The sequence below is a fragment of the Astatotilapia calliptera genome, chromosome 19, assembly GCF_900246225.1.
Source record: "Astatotilapia calliptera chromosome 19, fAstCal1.2, whole genome shotgun sequence".
Lineage (NCBI taxonomy): Eukaryota > Metazoa > Chordata > Actinopteri > Cichliformes > Cichlidae > Astatotilapia > Astatotilapia calliptera.
In genome coordinates this window covers 6,016,992-6,031,323 of record NC_039320.1, presented here as the reverse complement: position 1 = coordinate 6,031,323, position 14,332 = coordinate 6,016,992, and the positions used below count along the sequence as shown (strand labels likewise).

The following is a 14,332-nucleotide window of genomic DNA, read 5'->3' as shown; positions in this document are numbered from 1 at the left end:
AAAAAACAACAACTCTCTCTCACGAGGACGGACTCGCTAGAGCGCCCCCTTCAGGTAAAAACCATTTAATGAGCTGTTTCATCCCAACAACGAAACAGAATGAAATAATCAGTTAAAGGTCAAAGGTCACATGCACCAACCTTCCTGCTGCTGTACACCTCATCAGACGCCTCTGAGGGGAAGAAACAAGAAACGTTGTCAGTGCAGGTCACCTGACCTCTGACAAATCCATCGAGTCATTCAATTTCTAACACACCTGTTTCCTGTTGCACATTTCCTGCTGTGTCCGAGTACGGACAGCCAAGCTCCTCCCCCTCCTCCTCCTCCTTGTCACTGTCAGACAACATGGTGACCACAGGAGTCGTTGACGCCTCCCTGCCGCACAAACACTTAAGTTCAAGTCAGCATGCAGAGCCGCGACCATGTGACCTCACACCAGGATTCAGGACAGAGGTCACAGAGGTCAAGCTCACTGCAGGTTATTTTATTTTAAATCAGGCTGACTGTGGGTCAGGTTTTTTGTTTTCATGGATGCGTTTGATCGCAGAGTTTGGTTTGTTTTCTTCAGGTGAGTCTGAACATCATCATCACGTTTACCTGAGCTTCACGGCTCGCTGCTGAGGTGCACTCTGGGAACTGGGATTGCTGCAGGGGGGTCTAAGGTCAGCGAGACGCTGCCTCATCCTGATGGTGAGCTCTGGACTCAGACGCCACACGAAGATACAGCTACACACACGCACACACACAGACATACACGTGTGTATTTATATCCTTGTGGGGACACCTCATTGACATAATGTTTTCCCTAGCCGCTTACCCTGACCCTGACCCTAAACATAACCATAACCATAACCTAATTGTGACCTTTTTTCAACCATCTTTGTTCTGTTAATGGAATGAAACTTCCCACAGGTGTGTATTTTTCTCAGATTTTTTAATTTTCAACATCAGCTCCTTAATAATGTCAATAATATTCACTGTACACCAAATTGTTCCTCTTGACTCTATCGTGGCCATTTTTGGCCAATTGAAACCCATTATAACCACCTTTATTGAGTCCTTGTTATTGACAGTACTATATCATGTGATTTAGGTCAAATTGCTTTCATTCTGAACTCAACACAAAAAAAATTGTAGTTTTTAATGTTTTTTACCAAATTACATCATTTACCCATTTTTGGCCAATCAAGCGATTTCATGTAATATTCAGAGTTTCTAGTAGCGGCCTTTGATGGCCTACCACACTCCAATGGACCAGAATAATGAAACAATTTTGACATAGGTTTGGTCTTAAGGATCTAATAGTTTGTGTTTGTGCATGACATTGCAGCACAAACATGTATTTGCAAGATAGACTGGAATAAATAATGATGCATCAAACATTACATAGCTTTACATTACAATGAGCTTTGAGGTTCCCAGTCAAACTTAGCTTTGAAGCGCATGTTAAAAGCACTTTTACTCTTGTATTTTTCATAAAAGATACCATACCCAAAATATTAACTCTAGAAATCATTTATTCTGGCTATATGGCAAGAAAGTCATCACTGCTTCAAGCACTGTCTGTATGATGGTCAGAGAGCAAGGACAGCAAGCAGTCCTCTGTCCTTGAAGAAAAGACATCTGCCCAAGATGAAGAAACTTCCTCTCCAGAAAATGAGGGGACAATCTCCAAAGAGGCTGACTGCATCACCACTGATGTTGAGTACTAGCCATTGCCTGAATCCTCTTCTTTGGGGGAGGATTGGGGTCGAGGGGCATGGAGGTGGAGGCCAAGCAGCTGATGGAAAAGAACATAGGAGCATTTTCTGAGAACGAGGAGCCGGTGACTGAGTGGATCCCTCGTGAAAGGAAAACCATGTGGGTCCCACAACTGAAGAGAGACTGCTCTACAATCCAGTACCCACTGGTATCAAACCAGGAGTCGCCCTGTATGCCGTTTCCTGCATTAGCAGCCTGAGATCTACTTTTGACTTTTTTTATAACAAAGGAGATCTTTTGGCTGCTGTGCACCCTTACACGGGAGGTGAAGGTGTGAAGATTGGAGGATTATAGATGAAGTGGAGATGTGAGCCTACACCAGAATAAAGCAATACATAGCATGTTGGATGACAACACTGGAAGTTCTCAAGTAAAAAAAGGCATGGGGTTCAGACTCCAACTGACGGAGGAGCTCCGAGGACAACGTCTTTCCTTCGGGCACCTTGGCAGAGGAACTCCTCAGATGAAAACTGGCCCAGAGCTTCCTCCCCAGCTCCTCCAGTTGCAACAGAGGAAGATTTTGTTGTCTGTCTTTGGCTTCACCAAAACTACCACAGCAATATCCCACATGCCAAAGCAACGGAGGAATGTGCTTCATTTGACAGCAACACACAAGGAACCAGCAGTCAGTGATGGGGAATAAAGGATGCGTGAAAGCAAGAGGCAATCCTGGACTACAATAGGCACAAATATTGCTTGGATAACTTAGAGGGTGTTGGCACCTCGAGTTGTAGCAGGAAAACTAACTGATGGCTGATGGCTCTTCTCTCCAATCTCCTGGATGTCTCGGGATACGATGCCTTTGTCCCACCGGAAACAAGTTCACTGAAGTGGGGGAGTCCTCTACAACCTACAGATGAAGAGTGATCCTGGGAGAGCTGGGACACATGCTGGTGACCTCAACAACTGCAAGACACCCTTGTCCCTGATTCTCAGCCACTTCTGCCATTGATCTCAAGATACAGTAGTCTGAACCAGAGTGTGACCCAGAGTGTGACCCACACCCCACCAACGAAATGAGAAGAAGGTGCAAAAGGTGCACCTCCAGGATTGGAACAGCAGCCCCTTGCACCAGGTGCAGAAAGTGTGCCTACAAAAACCACTCTACTGTGGCTAGTACATCCTGCTGCTAATGAAGATGCACACAGAAGCACACTGGAATATAAAGTTCAATCATTTTATTGGTCATTTCAGTGGTTATTTGGTCATTAAACTGCCTTTCTGGCCACTAACACACCATGTGTGATTTTCTTTTTGGCCATTCAACCCCCCCCCCTCCAAAAAGAAAAAAAGTAAAAATAAATCACTGTTACTGACCTGCAATGATGATAAAAAAAAATATTAGGTTTCATCATTCATATGCTAAAAATGTGAACTTTATTACTATTTTTACTATAATAATACATAATCTGACTGGTATTCAAAGGGTATAATATCTGAATTTGAATTATATTTTGGTTTTAAAAAATCAAGTCAATGAAAGTAGAAAAATGTTTTAATATATATGAATTTTATAGCATTTTGTAAACATAAACAGGGGGTGGACATTTTTGGCCACGAACAAGCTGAGAGGGAGTTTTTTTGTTTTTCTGTCACTGCACAAAAAAACAAAGATGCATAAAACTCATTGATACTTTTAATTATTGCTACGCATCTAACCTCCACCATGGTTAGAAAATAAATCAGTTTGCATGTATTATTTAGAAAAAAATGGGGATTTTATGCTTTTATTCCTATTTAATTCATTACAATTATGTGATCTAACTGGTATTTAAAGGGTTAAAATTCCGGATTTGAATAAAATTTAGATTTTCATGAACAGCACTGATGCTAATCTAAAAAATCAAGTAAAAAAAAGTGGAAATTTTTCTTAATATATATGAATTTTATAGCATTTTGTAGTTGTAAACAAGGGGTGGCCATTTTTGGCCACGAACAAGCTGAGAGGGAGTTTTTATGCACAAAAATAACAATGCATTATAATCAGTGTTGATGTGAATCAATTACATGACCCATACTCTACTATTAATAATACAAGAAATTTCAGTAGCAACTCAATTATATAAAATTGCAAGATTTGAGGTTGTCTTCCAGCTAGTCGCAGTGGACAAACAAACTGGTGTTTAAAGGGTTAAAAAGTAATAATTATTTTATATTTATGACAAGAACTGAAGTTAGTTAAAAGCTTTATGCAGAAAAAATGGCAAAAAAACATAAAAATAATAAAAATTACAGACCTAATCTGTTGGTGGCCACTTTTGGCCACGAACAAGCTGAAAGGGTCGTGATTTTGAACAAACCCAGAGGGTTAATAAAGGTGTGGAGGGCTGTGGGTGGGTGCGGGGGGTTCAGGTGAGGCGTACCTGTCTCCTGACACGGTGATCAGGTGTCTGCAGTCATTGCTGAACTTTAACCCCGTTATGATCTCTGGAACAGGAAGAAAAAGGGCCAGATTTGAAATAACTTTACTGGAATCACAGCCGTGTGTAAAAGCTCTGGTTTTAAATAAAGCTTTGAAAGAACTGGCTCTGCTGTCAGCAGTCATTAATCGTGTCTGTAACTGACGGCGACTGACCCGAGTGTCCGAACATGGTGGCCACGCACTCTCCTGAGTACAGGTCGAAGATGCCAATGTTCTTGTCTGAGCAGGAGGTGGCGATGAAGAGCCCCGACGGGTCTATCTGCACCTGAGGACGCAAGAGGAGTCGGTTATTGTATGTCCCTGTTCCCATGGAAACATCATCATGGTACCCACACCTTTCTGACCTTAATGAGCGTCCCGTCTTCGCCCTGAGAGCCTTTGTAGAGCTTCTTCTGTTTCCCGTTACTGATGTTAAAGATCCTGCAGGGTGAGACACAGCACTCCACCATCATCGTGATTATCATCATCATCGGCAGCAGTATTTACAAACTAAAAACATGATCCACAGACAGGAAGTGAGGGGATGAAGCGACCGGAGACCAGCTGCCACAGACCTCACCAGAAAAATAAAACTACTTCCTGGATGTAATGACACTTACAGCCATAAGGTGGCAGCAACGCACCTTAAAGCAGGAAGGAAGCTGCCGGAAGTTTGCATGGCAGTGAATGGGAGCGCCAGTAAAGGTTTAAATCCAAACAAACATGTGATACACCCGTGTGTATTTGTACACATTCATGTGTTTACATCCACAACGCGCAGGTATGTTCAGAAAACCAGCTCGAAGCTGAGAAACGCTTCCGTTTGGAGCTGCAGAAGGTTGAACAAGTCAACTCTGAACTAATCCCATCAAAACCATTCACAGGAACAGGAAACACCAGTGCAGGGGGCAGCATGACTGGTCGGATCGTCCCCACTGATAGATAATCAATACATGAAGCCTTTCCCCTAAAAGTGGGGCTTTTAATGTGAAAGTCATTTGGTTTCTGCTTCTCTGGGTTTGCTGCTTTTAATGTGAAATACTTTGGAAGGTGCTGTAAACATACAGAAGGAAGAAAGAACCCAGAGAGAAGGAGGAGGTGGTTAATCCTGCTACTCCCACTGGCTGCTGGGTAATCTGACTGATCTGAGCTAAAGGTGGATTAAAGTCCAGGCTCATCCAGCGTCTGATTGGCTGATTGCTAGTCACTTTTCAGTTCCAGCTTTGAAACGGCTTCTGCTGATCACTGACTAGACGCCTGCAGGCAGACTGCATCATGGGAGTTGTAGTTGGTCACAACCTTTCATCGGTCGGCCGTTACCTGATGCTGCGGTCCTGACAGCCCACCGCTGCGTACGTCCCGGTCGGCTCGACGTCCATGTCGTACAGCGTCGTCTTCCTGACGGCGTGATGCGTCCGCGTGAACTCCAATCCCTCCCCTGTCTGAGGAGGAGCAGAGAGAAGAGGAAGCACCACATGACCACGAAGTACCAGAAGGAGTTTATTTTACATCATTTCACCTGGAAACACGTGAACGAAAACTGCATTCAACTGACCTCGGATCAGTGACGGAGCCACGAGCGCGACACTCAGCAGTACTATTACTCCGCTACAGGTACTATTAATATGTTCAGAAGTACTAATGTGTACTCACACGGGCCTCTGTCTCACCTGCTGAGCCGTGCGAAAGTAGACACTCTTATCGGCGCCGCAGCTGATCATCCTCACCTTCCCCTCATTGGCTGACAGACAGGAAGAAGAACATCACAGGTTAGACGCTAGCAGCAAACTTACAGCAGCAAGGGGTAGAGGGTAAAAGAGGTCAAAGGTCAGACAGTACCAGCAAATCTGACGGCAGTGATGGAGGACGAGTGCTCATCCAGAGTCTGAACCAGGCTGTAATCTCTGCCCACATCCAGGACGTGGATCAGACGGTCCCGGCCGGCCGTGGCCAATAACTGGAGACCTGAGAGAGACGCGTAAATGTGGTTGGACCAACGTTCTCTTTAAACGCCCTTAAGTGTCACAACGGTGAACGGTCTGATCGCCGTAACGCCTACAAGACAAAGCTGAGGGAAACGTTAGCCCTTTATCGCTAACCTGCGTTTCTCCTTGTCTGACATCACATCACACAAGCCAATAGGAAGTCTGAGTGAACATTTTCACGCTGATATTTATCTCGGTGTTAAAAGGACCTGCTGTAATCAGCTGACTCAAAGCACAAAAGAGCCCCGCCCCCTCCCCCAATGCCTCGCTGCAGTCAAAAATAGAGTCCCCACAAACCGCCAAGGCGGGTGCACGCACACACACACACACACACAGCTGTGGCTTCATCTGTGTGACTCCAATAATCTAATGAACCTCTGGAGGAGGATGAAGACATGTCTGAAGGCCAGCATGGCGCTGCTATGGCGTTATTTTTGTGCCACTATTCTGAGTGCACGTAAAAAAAAGTTTGCAGGTGCAAGTGTTGCATTTTGAGGAGAAATTTATTTTCAGCAAAGAAAAGAATTTGAGTGAATAAAATTCATTGCTGCGTGCAAAAACTGTATTTCAGTGTTTGCTATTATACACACACACACACACACACACACACACACACACACACACACACACACACACACACACACACACACACACACAACAGCAGCCCCTCTCGCTCAGTTTTTGCATTTGCGCCTGCTCGCAATGTGTTGCTCGCGCTCTCAACATTTCTGCCTGTGCGTGCTCAACCCTTTTGTTTTGATTTTCTCAGATTTTTTTGCATCCAAGTCTGTGATTGGCTGGTTTTGTGGCACAAATATAACGGTGTAGAGAAAGAGTTGAGCGCACACGGGCAGAAATGTTGAGAGCGCGAGCAACACATTGTGTGTGTACGTGTGTGCACCTGCAAATTTTTTTTTTTACATGCGCTCAGAATAGTGGCACAAAAATAACGCATACGCTGCGGCCCAGCCACCACTGCACCACGTTAGCGTCTGCTTTTAGCCGTTCGCGATGGTAAAGTCAGTTATAACGAGCACCGTGTGGGTGTAAATCATGGAAGCACACGGCTGACTTTAACTACATTAGCTTATGTCAGCAGCTCTTCTCACAGATAAAACTCTCCCACTCTCTTTATAACTTTAGAGCGTCCTTTCACACAAAACAGAAAATGGTGTAAAACCAAACACACAGCAAAATGACCTCACTTTTACGCGTCCTGAAAATAAGGGCCAATTTACAGAAACACAAGTACTTTTATTTTGAAAATCTGAGGTCAGTCTTGCTAGTTGGATGTTGCAGGTTTATGTGGTGGAACACAGGAAATTCTCTCTGCAGGGACACCAACGGTCCAAAATGACTGAAAACCACAGACGGAGCCGGCTGTAAGTCAGAAAGGAACACTCACAACCACAGAAACACATAATTACACACATACCAATTTAACAAGCTCCAGTGGCATCACTTCCTGTAAAGAGATGTCGACTCAGCAAAAAGGACGAGCTTTTTGTTTTCCAAGAGGAAGAGAAACAAAGGACCTCGAGTCAGAGGACAACTAATCTGTAAGACTGAGCTCTGACCTTCAAAATCAAGTCAAACCAGCAGGGGGAGGGGCGGGGATAATGTCAGGTATCGTAAGCGTCTACGTTTCCTCCCTTTATGGCAGGGGTGTCCATCTCCATCTCCAGGCCTCGAGTGCCGGTGTCCTGCAGACGCGTCCCTGATTCAGCACAGCTGATTTAAATGGCTGAATGACCTCGTGTCCAGAGGCTGGACTCAGGTGTGTTGACCCAGGGTGAGATCTAAAACCTGCAGGACACCGGCCCTCGAGGCCTGGAGTTGGAACCCCTTCTTTAAGGGGTCCTTTCAGTAATCGTTGGCTGTACATTCAAGGCTTCATTAGCATGAGGAGAACATTTTTTACAATAAAGCTATGAATAAAACCCATTTCAAAATAAGAGCGGTGATGGAATATTTTAGTTTTCCATCAGGGAATAAAAACGGATGTTGGGTTTATAGCACAGCGTTAGTTTCACAGAGTGAAAATATCTTTAAAGTATTTATATCTTTTCTTTAGGATATATTTAAACTGTCTTCAAAAACTGAACTGTTTCCAGCGCTGCGTTGTGTTCCCGCACTGGTCTGGGATGGTTTCTCACCTGTGTCCGGTTTGGAGAACTCGAGGCAGAGGATGTCGGAGTCGTGAGCCTGAACGTTCAGAATTTCCGCCATGCCGTCTAGGTCGTGGATCCTAAAACACATCGACGTCACACCAACGTCACACCAACGCACACGCACCTTTTCCGTGGCGACCTGCCCACCTCCACTCACCTGAGGATCCCTGTGCGATCTCCAGAGGCCAGGTGATGTCCATCGGGGCTGACTCTCAGGGTCCTAATGCCCGCTCTGCTCTGGTCCACCTGCTGCCCCTCTGTCACCGATGACCCCGCCTTCTCCGTACCCGCAGCAATGCTGACGCTCTCCGTGTCCAGGAGGCCAGTTACGTTGTCGTCCACGTACACGACCTTCTGCAGGTCCTGCGGGGACAGAGGCCATAGGTCAGTGTAGCACAGGTGTAGGTGTACGATGTGCAGGTGCGTGCTGTCCTACGTTGCTCAGGATGTTCCTGTGGAGGGCGCTGTGCCCGTCAATGCTCCACAGTCGGATGGTGTTATCTGAGGAGCAGGACAGGAAGGAGCCGCGGGGAAGGCACGTTTTACCACCTCCTCCTTTTTCTCCTCCACCCTCGGGGTACATCTGCACAACAGTGACAGGTGAGACACAGGTTAGCAGACTTTGTACACACAGTAATCCAGAGTTTGGATTACTGTCCAAACTCTGGGTCCTGCTGTTGGGTGGAGGCGGCACAGCTGGAGGCAGAGTAATCCCCGCCTGGTGGATGATTTACTCACAGAGCTCAGAGTGTGGTTGGAGAGTAAAATTTTACCGAGGTTAGAGCTCACACCTGTGCACCACACCTGTACCCGTTTCCCCTCAGACGCTGAGCTTCACGACACACGTCTATAAACTTTAACCTGTCGGGAGGGCGTGACCGAGGCCAGGCTGTGCTCTGTTTGTGAGGTAGCACACTCGTTAGCTTTGTTTGGCAGTATGAACACGTCCGACACAAAACTACACAACGAGTAGCCGAGTCTGACCTGCTGACGGTCTGAGAACCATCATCATCATCAACTTTATTTATAAAGCACTTTAAAACAACCACAGCTGACACAAAGTGCTGTACATTGGAACTGTAAAATAAAATTACATGAGATATAAGTAAAAACCAAATAAAAGAAGAGTGAAATCATTAATTAAATAACTACTTCAATTAAAAGAGAAACTAAGTCTCACTGAGGTTAAAAGCCAAGGAATAAAAGTGGGTTTTAAGACGTGATTTAAAAGTGGACAGTGAAGGGGCCTCTCTAACGTGCAAGGGCAAATTATTCCATAATTTAGGAGCCACGATAGAGAAGGCCCCGCCCCCTCTGAGCTTCCTCCTGGATCTCGGTACCTCCAGGAGCAGCTGGTCAGCTGACCTGAGAGACCGACAGGGTGTGTGGGGATGAAGAAGCTCAAATAGGTAGGGCGGGGCAAGACTGCGAAGGCATTTAAAAACAAACATAAGAATTTTAAAATGAACTCTAAAAGACACAGGCAGCCAGTGCAGAGAGGCTAGCACGGGGGTTATATGCTCTCTTTTTCGAGTTCCTGTTAGGATTCGTGCAGCCGCATTTTGAACCAGCTGCAGACGTGAGAGCAACAACTGACTGACCCCCACATAAAGTGAGTTACAGTCGTCCAGGCGAGAAGAAATGAAAGCATGGATCACTGTTTCAAGGTGCTGCCTCGAAAGAAAAGATTTTACTCTTGCCAGTCGCCTTAAATGATAAAAACTGGACTTCACCACTGCTCTGATTTGGTTGTCCAATTTAAAATCACTGTCCAACTTAAAACCAAGGTCAGTAACAACAGGTTTAACCACACAAAATATCCTCACAAACACAGACATCGATGACACACTGTTACGCCCCCACGGTTTCAATGTATGAGCAAGGCCCCATTACATCAGTAAAACCAGCACACTGACCTCCAGGCTCCACACACAGGATGAGTGATAGAGGGCGGAGTAAAGTTTTCCCGCCTTGCGGGGGTCACGGAGATCGCGGATATCCCAAACATAAACGCTGTGGTCGTTGTAGACACATGACAGCCAGCGATTGGCGGGGTCGTAGGTCACTGCCACGGTGTCTGGGTAACGAGACTCCGGCCTGCAGGAGAACAGCTGACTGACGAAGACAAAGAGGAAGAACAATGAGAGCTGCGGTTTCCATGGAAACTGTTTCCACGATCAGCTGAGCTCTAAGTAAAAACCAGGTTTCCTGTTCTGTGTTTAAACAAAGATGTGCAGACTGGCGCCATGTGACCTCTGACACGTGTTTGTCAGCTAAACATGGCGACGGCATTCTCAGTGACGACTACTACGGGCTAACGTGCACTATAGTGGGGCTACATACCGACTACAGTAAGCTGTAGTAAAATAAGGTACAGGTGTGTGTTACCTGGCTTCCACCATACTGGCGACATCAACGCCAAGGCAGTGTGGCCGGGGCAGGGTGCACAGGAAGTGCAGGTTGGCGGGGCTGAAGGCTCGAACCGTCCCATCGGAGCAGCCACAGAAGATGAAGTCATCAGTGACACACAGACAGGTGGCCTGAGACGTCTGAGGACACACGGACAGGTAAGTACACGCACCTCCACCTGAGCTGTGACAGAATGCAGTAATACTGCAGTACTAACGCTAAAGTGCTGATACTACTGCAGTGCAGGACGGTGCTGCGATGGAGAGGGTAACGTGCCAGAGTGGGTGTGGTGATGTTACAGCCATGAGGTAGTTAAACGTGGACCTCGTTTGAAATTGACCAATGAGGGTGAGATGAAGGGAGTGGGTGTGTCTGATCTTTGTCACCAGAAACGTTTTACTGCTGTAAAAATCGCTCCTCGCCATTCAGCCGCCACGGCGCCGTGTCAGAGAGGATCGATAGCAAATGAACATTGTGATTAATAATGATGTCACACAGTCAGCTGCTGTGGTGGGAGGAGCTGTGGTGAAGGGCAGAGTTTGAAATGAAACAACGTAAACACGTTTGGTGGCGGCGTGTGTGTGTGGGATGTATTCGCGGCGGGCTGAGGTGGGACGAGGACTTACGGCGACAGAGTCGACCCTCTGCGCAGGAAGCAGAGGAGGAAGCAGAGCATTAGAGCAGAAACAGTGACATCACGCGACCACTGTGTAGACGCCTGCTATCAGGCCGCACGCACTCACCCTTAACTCCACCCACTTGTCGAGGAGCCGCCGGTCGTTGAACTCGCACAGCAGGCCGGAGGAGGTGATGCAGAAGGTGGAGGCGGCTTGTCTGCCCCGCCCACACGCCACATCACTGAAGAAGTTATTCCTCAGCTCGCCGAGCAGTCCCGAGCGCCCGAGCAAGGGCACGGTGGCGTTCACCTGCAGACACAGAAACCATCAGTAACCGCACAGGAAGTCCCAGCCAATCAATCTTTAGGTGGGCGGTCACGCGGGAACCTTGCAGGTCTTGGCGTGGTCCAGGTACCAGAACTTGACGTGTCGGTTTCCAGCGGTAACGAAGTAGGAGCTGTCATCCGAGAAGGAGACGGCGGTCACTTTGCTGGACACCTTATTGGACGCCACGACTACGTTTTTCTGAAACGGACAGACAGCAGCAGGTGAGCACGAAGACCTTTTCTCAGGTGGCATCTCTCAGGTGCACTCGGCCACGCCTCCGTCACCTTCCAGTTCCATACGTTGACCACCATGTCGTGCTGGTAGCCCACGCTGACAATGTACTTCCCATTTGGAGAGAACGCCACGCACGCAATGCCATATTTATGTTCCTGCAGCTCGCACACCTGAATGCACTCTGATACCTCCCAGACCCGGACTGCCGGCATGTGACCACTCTGTGGAAGACAAGAAGGAAAAAAATAAGCATCATCTCTCACCTGAGGCACCAGGTGAACACCTGAGCGCTGTCGTGGCATGCTTACCTCTCCTGTGACCACATACTTCCCGTCCGGCGAAAATGCCAGCGTCGTGATTGCCTTCCTGTAACAGGAAACGGTCTTTATTCCATGTTTTCCTTACAGAAGCAGACAAGAAGTGTGATCTGATTGGCTGCTGGAGTCTTACCTGGAGCTGTTGAAGATGTGATGCTGTTTGTTCTTCCGTGGATTCAGCAGCACGACCACACACCTGCAATGACACGGCCAGGTAACATGATCAAAACACTCATTCACAGGAAGTAGGGCTGCCACAAACGATTATTTTAATAGTCGACTAGTCACCGATTATTTTTGCGATTAGTCGACTAATCAGATCATCATTCATTGGATGTAAAACGTACAGCTTATTGCACCAGTAGCATCTGCTCTTATATAACTATTATTAGCTTACAGCTTTAAGTGTTTAAGGTCTGTGCTAACTAAAAATAAAGACAAGATGATAGTTTATTAAATTTTAATGAAATTTGCAGATTGTTTCGGTGAAGTTTAATAAACTCCTTGCTATCTAAAGTATAACAGGACACCGGAGTAAATTCTGGAGCATCTCACACTTCTGATAATCAGCTGTTTATTCAGCTGTGTAAAAACTATAACTTTAATCTCAGCCAAACCGATTTACTCAGGAACAAATAAAATACTAAATAAAGCCAAACAATAACATTTTTAAGTTATCTAAGTGACTTATATATCATGTTTAACCTGAATAGTGAAAGACGGCGGTGGGTTTGAAAACGATTTGCTGGGAGTCCGGTGTTCTCACGGCTCTAGTGAGCCTTGCCCCCGGCTAGCTATCGAGCTAGTGGGTAACAGACGTCTCCGAAAACATCGGAGCGCTTTTGAAAATATGTGGTGTCTTGACAAATTGAGCAGATATTTGAGGTTTACACAGCTACATTCTCACCTGAAAATATGTTAAACGTTTATTTTGTGACCCAGAAAGAATAATAAGAGTAATATTAAAACTAATTAGCTGCCGCCATTGTTGGAAACTGAGCTGGGCTGCGCTATGAATTCTGGGACACAGCTTCTTCTTCTTCTTCGGGGTTTAACGGCAGCTGGCATCCTTGTACATGCAGTGCTGCCATCTTCTGTTTCAGTCCGTTATTACACTCTTAAATCCTACTACTTATTCCTGCGTCTTTCAGGTTCTTACAAAGCTTCAAACGATGCGTCGACTATTAAATTAGTCGTGACTAGTCGACTAATCGTGGCAGCCCTAACAGGAAGGCAGAGAAAGTTGTCTGGTTTCCAAAATAAAAGACCTGGGACGGTTTTCCTTCAATCCGATTGTTAAGTGATGACGTGACGAATCCTACTTCCGGGCCTAAAGTAGTCTGCGTTTAATATGGCTTTTGTGTTGTTAACATGTTTAATGTTATGTATTTTCTTCTATTTAATCTCAAAAAGCTCCTAAAACAGTCAGTGATCACCGTTGACCTCCCTCGGCTTTTATTACCGCTAATCATTTATTTAAGCTCAGTTTTTAAAACCTTAGGATGTAACTACAGCCCAGCCCATGCAGCAGTATATGAATGACTAACCTCGTATTGTGGATGGATTATCTCAGTTGTTCTCCTGGCTGAAGTTTGGTCCTTTTACAGCATCCTGCCATGCGATTACATTTGTTCCTGACCACCGAGAACACTCACGTTAACTTTTATCGAGTGGAAAAAAAGTTAGCTTGTTTATATTATGCTAACATAGCTGTGTCGCTAGCGGTCACATAGCACATCATTATATACCAGCTAGCCTAACTTCAGTAACCCTACAAACGTCACTGCTGTTTAGTTTTCTGTCTTCATTTATGTTGGAAGTGATAGCAGAGCTGTACGTTTGAATTTGTTTCCAAAACCCCGCAGTCAGGACATGCTATATTGTAGTTAGATAGAAGCTAGTGAGCTAACTTCCTGCTAACTTCTAACTCCGTTAAATGTCATAAATTCCGTTTTCATTGATGCCTGGATGTTAAACTCAATTGTTACACCTGGTAGAGCAGAACGCTGATCATTTTATTAAAGATGAAAGGATTTAGACAGTTTTTCAACTCTCATAATACCATAGTGCAGCAGTCCCCAACCCCCGGGCCTCGGACCGGTACCGGTCT

The 14,332-nt window shown here is 45.9% G+C and overlaps 1 protein-coding gene across 3 annotated transcripts in view; it reads right to left on the bottom strand.

Annotated features, from left to right (window-relative positions):
* The window catches only part of mapkbp1 (mitogen-activated protein kinase binding protein 1), a 31,704-nt gene that overhangs the window by 7,284 nt on the left and 10,088 nt on the right, over positions 1 to 14,332 (bottom strand). For 2 of the 3 annotated variants that reach the window (XM_026151241.1, XM_026151242.1), the window contains exons 3-22: positions 12,356 to 12,418; positions 12,214 to 12,271; positions 11,956 to 12,126; positions 11,732 to 11,869; positions 11,471 to 11,653; positions 11,354 to 11,371; positions 10,707 to 10,867; positions 10,235 to 10,433; positions 8,755 to 8,901; positions 8,476 to 8,681; positions 8,304 to 8,395; positions 6,002 to 6,127; positions 5,833 to 5,903; positions 5,483 to 5,604; positions 4,528 to 4,603; positions 4,337 to 4,448; positions 4,125 to 4,188; positions 598 to 726; positions 257 to 375; positions 141 to 172 (exon numbers count right to left, since the gene is read on the bottom strand). In XM_026151241.1, the coding sequence (XP_026007026.1) occupies positions 141 to 172; positions 257 to 375; positions 598 to 726; positions 4,125 to 4,188; positions 4,337 to 4,448; positions 4,528 to 4,603; positions 5,483 to 5,604; positions 5,833 to 5,903; positions 6,002 to 6,127; positions 8,304 to 8,395; positions 8,476 to 8,681; positions 8,755 to 8,901; positions 10,235 to 10,433; positions 10,707 to 10,867; positions 11,354 to 11,371; positions 11,471 to 11,653; positions 11,732 to 11,869; positions 11,956 to 12,126; positions 12,214 to 12,271; positions 12,356 to 12,418 (2,287 nt within the window). The remainder of the gene's footprint in view (positions 1 to 140; positions 173 to 256; positions 376 to 597; positions 727 to 4,124; positions 4,189 to 4,336; positions 4,449 to 4,527; positions 4,604 to 5,482; positions 5,605 to 5,832; positions 5,904 to 6,001; positions 6,128 to 8,303; positions 8,396 to 8,475; positions 8,682 to 8,754; positions 8,902 to 10,234; positions 10,434 to 10,706; positions 10,868 to 11,353; positions 11,372 to 11,470; positions 11,654 to 11,731; positions 11,870 to 11,955; positions 12,127 to 12,213; positions 12,272 to 12,355; positions 12,419 to 14,332) is intronic. The other variant, XM_026151243.1, reaches the window with a different exon arrangement.